The sequence below is a fragment of the Anabas testudineus genome, chromosome 18 (genome assembly GCF_900324465.2).
Source record: "Anabas testudineus chromosome 18, fAnaTes1.2, whole genome shotgun sequence".
Classification (NCBI taxonomy): Eukaryota; Metazoa; Chordata; class Actinopteri; order Anabantiformes; family Anabantidae; genus Anabas; species Anabas testudineus.
In genome coordinates, this window is record NC_046627.1 from 30,750,556 (window position 1) to 30,759,434 (window position 8,879).

At 40.7% G+C, this 8,879-nt stretch overlaps 1 protein-coding gene across 1 annotated transcript in view; it reads left to right on the plus strand.

Annotated features, from left to right (window-relative positions):
• The first annotated feature begins 403 nt into the window (after positions 1-403).
• Positions 404-8,879, plus strand: part of mtm1 (myotubularin 1) — a 29,099-nt gene continuing 20,623 nt past the window's right edge. The window contains exons 1-2 of the mRNA XM_026352620.2: positions 404-646; positions 7,388-7,469. Coding sequence (XP_026208405.1) covers positions 7,413-7,469 — 57 coding nt within the window. The 5' untranslated portion in view covers positions 404-646; positions 7,388-7,412. The remainder of the gene's footprint in view (positions 647-7,387; positions 7,470-8,879) is intronic.

The window sequence follows — 8,879 nt, forward strand, 5'->3', positions numbered from 1 at the left end:
GTTATGTTACTTGCTACTGTTACTTACACATATGGTCATGACTGTCATCTAGGGGACATTACTACACGTGTCTTCATCTGTAATTCCTTGCTATTTAAGCTGATAAAAATAAATAAAATATAAAATAAAAATATTAAAATATTTAACATCTTTAGTTGAATTCAGAACTCATTACCATGACACCAGATCACAGGAGAGACAGGCTTTAAAAGTTCATCACCAACTCTGAACTGGGTGAGACTGGCTTGCAGTACTATGTAAAATCGCTTCACGAGGCCAATAAAATAAGGCACTTTGTAAAAACTACCTTTCCCTGCAGTCCTTGCCGGTGCGAGTTTGACAACAGGCCAATCCACGCCATGACAGCCCTGCACGTGACGTAGAGTAACTTCCTGCTGTGGCTTAAGGGAAACAGGTCGACGTTCAGCCATAGAAGAATCGCAGTTTGCGGGCTAGCTAAGACAATTCATCACAACCAAGTCAACTGAATACATGTAAAGCGCTCCCCGGTTGCGCAGGGGGTTGCTGGACCATTTGTGTGTGTTGTGGGTTTAAACTGTCTGTATTTCGAGTGGAATAAGCTTTCGTACCGTGTAGGCCTCCGCTATTTCCTGGTGCAACTCCATAACTGTGCCAATAGGAAAGGGTAAGTTGGAAAAGTTCAGTTTACGGCGTTTTAAAGACCTTTGATCTTTTCACTCTTCTTGTAGTTGACATTAAATCTTCCGTGTGTTCAGAATTGACCATGCACACTACCCGGTTCTGACCACTGTATTGTGTATAGTAAAATAAGCTCTGTATTTCTAGGACTGGGTGTCCCCACACAGACTGCTACTAGGCTGTCAGCTTTTGTTAGTCTATGAAAAATGCAAGAGAAAATGTATGGTAGTTAAGTCTGTATTGTGTATTTTAGGCCTCCTCCAACTTGTCGCTACTTACGCGATATTATCTCTCACTGTGTTCACAAAATCACTTATTTGTAGATACAGTCTGTTGTGGAAGCGAAAGTCTTATTTGTTGTAACCGATTTATAGTGACGTACAGGTCTGAGGCAGCTGAAGTTAGGAAGTTGGTAAAACAAAGCTAGAATAGTATCAACCGACTTGGACTTTTAATCCAGTCAAAAAAGAAATATACTTGCTTTTGAGCAGTCATGTGAAGCCTTTAAAGTTGTGAGACTGTGCAGAATCTGCAGCGGGCAGTAATTGCTGCACAAACTTCTTTGCATATACAGTGCATCCAGAAAGTATTCACGGGGCTTAACGTTTTTCCACATTTTGTTATGTTTTTTTTATATTTGTTATATTTTCCTCAAAAATCTACAAACAATACTCCATAGTGACATCATGAAAAGAGTCTATTTGAGAAAATAAAACATTTTTTAACAAAATCACATGAACACATTGAGCTCTGGTGCATCCTTGAGATGTTTCTACAACTTGATTGGAGTCCACCCGTGGGAAATTCAGTTGATTGGACACGTTTTGGAAATGCATACACCTGTCTATATAAGGTCCCACAGTTAACAGCGCATGTCAGAGCACAAACCAAGCCATGAAGTCAAAGAAACCGTCTGTAGAGATAGACAAAAATTTAGGCAGAATGTCCCAATAAGCACAGTGCCCCTCTATCATCTGTAAATGGAAGAGGTTTGGAACCACTAGGACTCTTCCTAGAGCAGGCTCTGGAGAGAGTCAGAAAGGTGACCAAGAACCTGATGGTCACTCTAAAAGAGCGCCAGCATTTCTCTGTGAAGAGAGGAGAACCTTCTAGAAGAACAACCATCTCTACAGCCCCCTACCAATCAGACATGTGTGGTAGAGTGGTCAGAAGAAACCACTCCTCAGTAAAAGGCACATGACAGATCGCCTGGAGTTTGCCAAAAGGCCACCTGAAGGACTCTCAGACCATAAGAAGATTCCAATAGATTCTCTGGTCTGATGGAACAAAGTTTATACTCTTTGGCCTGAATGCAAAGTGTCATGTCTGGAGGAAACCAGACACCGCTTGCCACTTGACCAATACCATTCCTTACAGTGAAGCATGGTGGAGGCAGCATCATGCTGTGGGGATTTTGTTTTAGTGGCAAGAACTGGGAGACTGTTTAGGATAGAGGGAAAGATGAATGCAGCAACGTAGAGACATCCTTGATAGAAACCTATTTTAGAGCTCTCTGGATCTCAGACTGCAGAGATGATTCATCTGTCAACAGGACAATGACCCTAAGCAGACAGCCAAGATAACAAAGGAGTGGCTACGGAACAACTTTGGGAATGTCCAAATGGCTCAGCCAGAGCCAAGACTTGACTTGAGAAATCTGAAAGTGGTCCCCTCCAACCTAACGGAGCTTGAGAGGTACTGCAAAGAAGAATGGAAGAAACTGGCCAAAAATAGTTGTGCCAAGGTTGTACCATCACACTCAAAGGACTTGAGGCTGTAATTTGTGCCAAAGATGCTTCAACAAAATAGGCTTTGAACAAAAATGTTGATTATTTGTAGGCATATTTTAACCACTCACAGCTGTCGCTCAGAAGATAGAGTGATGCTGAAAGGTGAGGTGAGAAAATCACTGAACCCCAGGTTAGTCTGCCACTGTCAATGTGTGACTGCGTGTGTCAGTGGTGGAATGAAACTGTGCTTAGTCTGTTAACCTAGAAAAGTGCAACGTGTTTACCATTGGTGTCCATTTTAAAAAACAGTATTCAAAATGAAAGAAACCTTAAAAGTGAACTGAAAGTTTTGTTAATGTCACTGGCAAAGGCCTTTGGATCTTCACCAGCCTAACAATATACTATGATTATATTAATACATAACCAAAACAAATGTACAAGCCTAAAATAAGTAATGTGTTATTTAGAATGCGACTGTAAGTTAATACCAGATACTGCAGGCAAAAAGATCTGGTCTAGCTACTATTCCACAATACGAGTATATCATAGATAATTATACAATTATATTTTATTTATCTAGTAGAAGTGATATATCTTAAAATAAATTTAGCTAGTAGTAACCTCTTGTTTTCTACTATACTGGCAGTCCAAATAAAAGTAGCACACTCTTAAAATATAGCAATAGTAATAATCTATATAAAAAAAAATTTGTGGCATTGTTTCAGTAAGATTTTGAAATGTCACAATATTTATTCCTGTCCAGAGTTGCATTCATGTATCGCCAAGATCTTGTATATCAATACAAGATCATCAGATCAATACCATCGTAAGTTGGGACAGTCGGACCACTGGGCAAAGTCTTCTCCAGCACATTCCAAAGATTCTCTCACTCTGTGGGGGTCAATCCATATTTGAGAAAAAAAAAAAGCTCACTGAACGACTCTTTTACAATTTGAGCCCGATAAATCCTGGCATTGTCATCTTGTAATGCCTGTGCCATCAGGGAAGAAAAAAATACACTGCTCAAAAAAATAAAGGGAACACTTAAACAACACAATGTAACTCCAAGTCAATCACACATCTGTGTAATCAAACTGCCCACTTAGGAAGCCACACTGATTGACAATCAATTTCACATGCTGTTGTGCAAATGGAATAGACAACCGGTGGAAATTATAGGAAATTAGCAAGAAACCCCCAATAAAGGGGTGGTTCTGCAGGTAGTGACCACAGACCACTTCTCACTTCCTATGCTTTCTGGCTGATGTTTTGGTCACTTTTGAATGCTAGCGGTGCTTTCACTCTAGTGGTAGCATGAGACGGAGTCAACAACCCACACAAGTGTCTAGGTAGTGCAGCTCATCCAGGATGGCACATCAATGCGAACTGTGGCAAGAAGGTTTGCTGTGTCTGTCAGCGTAGTGTCCAGAGCATGGAGGCGCTACAAGGAGACAGGCCAGTATATCAGGAGACGTGGAGGAGGCCGTAGGAGAGCAACAACCCAGCGGCAGGACCGACACCTTCGCATTTGTGCAAGGAGGAACAGGAGGAGCACTGCCAGAGCCCTGCAAAATGACTTCTAGCAGGCCACAAATGTGCATGTATCCACTCAAACGATCAGAAAAAGACTCCATGAGGGTGGTATGAGGGCCCAACATCCACAGGTGGGGGTTGTGCTTTCAGCCCAACACCGTGCAGAACATTTGGCATTTGCCAGAGAACACCAAGATTGGCAAATTCACCACTAGCACCGGTGATCGTCACAGATGAAAGCAGATTCACACTGATCACGTGACAGACGTGACAGAGTCTGGAGACGCTTTGGAGAACATTCTGCTGCCTGCAAAATCCTCCAGCATGACCGGTTTGGCAGTGGGTTAGTAATGGTGTGGGGTGGCATTTCTGCACAGCCGCACAGCCCTCCATGGGCTCACCAGACGTAGCCTGACTGCCATTAGGCACCGAGATGAGATCCTCAGACCCCTTGTGAGACCATATGCCGGTGCGGTTGGCCTTAGGTTCCTCCTGGCTGGAGTGTGTCAGCAGTTCCTGCAAGACCAAGGCGTTAATGCCATGGACTGGCCCACCCGTTTCCCACACCTGAATCCAATTGAGCACATCTGGGACATCATGTCTCGCTCCATCCACCAACACCACGTTGCACCACAGACTGTCCAGGAGTTGGCGGATGCTTTAGTCCAGGTCTGGGAGGAGATCCCTCAGGAGACCATCCGCCACCTCATCAGGAGCATGCCCAGGCTTTGAAGGGAGGTCATCCAGGCACGTGGAGGCCACACACACTACTGAGCCTCTTTTTGACTTGTTTTAAGGACTTTACATCAAAGTTGGATCAGCCTGTAGTGTGTTTTTCCACTTCATTTTTGAGTGTGACTCCAAATCCAGACCTCCATGGATTAATACATTTGATTTCCATTGATAATTCTTGTGTGATTTTGTTATCAGCACATTCAACTATGAAAACAACAAAGTATTTAATAAGAATATTTCATCTATTTAACTTATCTAGGTTGTGTTATTTTAGTGTTCCCTTTATTTTTTTGAGCAGTGTACATGATGGAATAACCTGGTCATTAAGTATATTCAGGTAGTCAGCTGACCTCATTCTTTGGGAATATAAGGTTGCTAAACCTAGACCGGACAAACTGCAGCAACCCCAGATCCTAGAACTGCCCCACAGGCTTGTATGATAGGCACTAGGTGCATCGTTTCACCCGTCTCTCTTCTTATCCTGATGCGCCCATCACTCTGGAACAGGATAAATCTGGACTCATCAGCCCACATGATCTTCTTACATTACATTACAGTTCTTAACCCAATTTTAGCAGTTTCAGCAAGTTCAAGCTTGTCTTGATGAATGCCAATAATTTGACCCTTCTGAAACAGATGAACAACTTTTCCACAACCACAGAATGTTTCTGCGACATGGATGTTTAAGCAATGAAAAGCTACTCACTGCAGTACTTAGGGTTAAATAACCTGTTGCCAGCTGAAAAATAATCATCTGTGCATGGATGCCTGATGAGAGGCTCTTACTTTTGCTAAATTCAGTGATTTGTATTCTGGGGCTCCATTGATACAAGATTTCCCCCAAGGAGGTGAATATTCATGCAAACACTGATTTCACCTTATGTGTTTTTATTTAATTGACTTTGTAGAAACCACTTTGACATTAATTAGGTATTTTTCTGAAGTTTTCTTGCCAAAGTGGCTAACTTTTATTGACCATGATTGAATCATGTTAATGTATATGAGAGAAAACCACTGTATAGGCTACTGTTTCTGACACATTTATGTATTTCTCCAGAAATTGAGCGAATGCAACTTCTGAAAGGAGGAGATGGTCATTTATGTCAGTAACGTTTTGTCCAGTGGAATAGTTAGTATAAATGTCTAATGGTTGCCTCTGTATCAAAGAATCAAGAAACCTTTTGCGGCCCAGTACAGTAAAAAAAAAAAACACCAGTGATCATCGTCTTTATAAGTTTAAGGTCTCATCTTATTTAACCGAATAACTGGATTACTGGCATTGGTTTAAGCCTAATGTAAGAGTAGGACTATTAGCTGAATGTTGACTGTTGGATTTGGTTATCACTTAAACACATCACCTGTCCAAGGTGTCCAGCAGACCATCCATTTGTGTTTGCACTGGACAATGTCAGTTTTTGCCTTGTACAGGTACCAGTTGTATTTAGTATCTTGGTTATTGTCAGTTTTGATTTTCTGATGAGGATTTCAATAACTCCCTTTGAGAGGCATGGATTGAAATCATATTCTAAAGGTGGAAGAAGGCAGTTAATGTAAAGGAGATATTCTGGTTGAAGATACAGACAGTATTACTTGACTCCAGTGCTATGTTATCTAGGGCAGTGGTCCCCAACCCCCTGAGCCACGGACTGGCACCGGTCCGTGGGTAAATTGATACCGGGCCGCACAGCAAGAATACATAACTGACATTATTTCGGTTTTATTTATTATTTGATTCTGAACAATGTTTCATTTTGGAAAATTATTGTATTCTCTCCTCCACATCTGTCTGTGACTCACTCGTGATGCATATCAAGATGCTTGCCTCGGCCACATTACCTACATCAGCTGCCTTCTTAAAGTGGCTGCTCCAGCTGGTAACACATCATACATAACAGCTGAATTGAAACCCCCCAAGCAAGCAAAATGGGAAAAAAAAAAACAAACGTCTTTGGAAAGTTTCTTTGCGCAGGGTAAAAGAGCCAATAAGGGGACAGAAAAAGAGCCTACATCACAGAAAAAGAAAGCTGCATTCAACAAACAGTACCAGGAGTCCTACTTGAAATATGGATTTATTGCGACAGGTTGTTCCCACGCACCAAGCCCGCTCTGCATAATATGCACCGACCAGCTATCTAATGAGGCAATGAAGCCTTCAAAACTGCTTTGCCACTTTATTTTGATCAGCAAAAATCTAATTTTGAATGAAAACCCCTATATATTTAGAAAATAATTGTGTGTGAATTGTACCATGGAGCTGGAGCGAGTATTGTTCGGAGTGAAGCTGCAGTATTATCAACAAGATATTTGACTTGTACTGGAGTAAAGTTAAGATGACTGATTAAGTGATTAAGTGGGATGGATGCCGTCCCTTCTAATTAGCCCTGGATTCTTAAAAAGTTTTCCAATTGTCTATGTAGCCCCCATTGTTTGCGGGACACAACTTGGACAGCAAGCGGTTAAATGATGACATGCAGCTAAACATGTCATCACTAGTAAGTTGGGTGCACCGCAAATCAGTTTCAGGCTCGATAAATCACATTGCAAGTGTATTTGCATTTCATTCTCCCTGTATTTTTTGCACTACAAAAACGCAGCATATTTCTCAGTATGCACGCTTAGTAGATCAGCTTTTGCACTTTTTTGTGGGTGTTATGAATTTTGCATATAGTATATGTACACGCAAACCTTTAGTAGATCATGCCCTAACATTTTTTGCATATCTTTCTCAGCCTGTGGAAGCCCCATCCCTGAGTGATGGCCTCACCAGTTTCAATCTGCAACTCCAATGCCTTGGACACACAGATCTCTAGTGTGAGTTAATTAATGGGTTTCTGCTTTGTCAGTTTCCATTTCAGTTTTATTATAGGTCAAGCCAAATGTAGGACATATGTTTTGTGAGTTTGAAAGATAAAATTGTAAACAAAGAGCTAATATTTGAAATGGAAAGATGAAGTGCTGATCTTAAAAACTAAAATAACACAACCAAACAATAAATAAGTGTATGAAACGTTTTTCACCTCAAATGTTCAGAGTTTTTGACACTCTTCTGGCGTGTTGCACAGGATTGACAGGGGTAGGTGTTGTCTTGGGAGGTACTAATGATTGAGGCGATGTTGCTTTCAGGAAATTAATTTCCTACACCACATATTAAAAAAATTATAATGTATGAACTGGACACTGCAGAGAAAGTTACATTTTCTGGTGTCGTGTGCATTTTGTCACAAGGCACCAGTCACAGCGCAAAATAGGATCATGCCTGTGTCAAACACTACAGACTTGGATGCAAGACATTGCTGTTAGGGCACCACCAGCAGTTCCCCTTTTTACATGATAGACTCCCTCCACCCCTTAGGATCTGACATTATACTGTTTAATTCTTTTGTCATTGAGATGTTAATTTTTAGTATTTTCGTAAAACTGTCTTTGCTGATATTTCCACAAGAGGTTTGTCCTGATGGATTTTGTACAGCACCTTGTGTCATCTAATTCACTCTAGGAATTAAGTAGTCTATTATATTTTCTTGATCTGATTACTTTGGTAATTAAATTGTTCACAGGAGGAAAATATAGCATAGCATTGTAACTGAGGAAAAATATAGCATAAAATTAAGGATGAAGAGCTTGGTTAAGCTCATGATGTCTGAACTGATGAACTGTGGCACCTCATTGGTTTAGCTTCTTAAAAAGGTGTTTATGGTGTCTCATTTACCTGGAAACTGTTTCTGTCCCCGCTTGGTCCAGAATGAAACAAAGTTGCCCTATCACCTCTGACTTTGGTTTATACTAAAAAGCTTTATTTTTGATCTGGTTGCTCTAGTTCCTCTACTGTTTTATTGTCCAGTCAGTGCAGGCAAATTTGATCAGTCTGTTTGATTGATTATTCATGTTTGAAGAAATGCTCAAAATTAACATAAAAGCTGCCAGCTTTAATTTGCCAATTGAGCAGTGGGTGGTTAATGATTGCTAGTGGAAAAAGTATGTGAACCCTTTAAATTAATGACCTCGCTAATGCTAATCGGAGTTAGGTATTACCACACCTGGAGTATTGTTAAGAAAATCAGTTTAGAGGTGTGTAGAGCTGTAGGGGAAATTACGTTATTGTATACACATGCAGTAAGACTTTGCTAATTTATCATTTTGAACCTTGCCTACTTCACCTTTTAATTTTCACACTTATTTTTTTATAAAGTGTAATGAATACTAAGTGTAATGAAAGTCTAA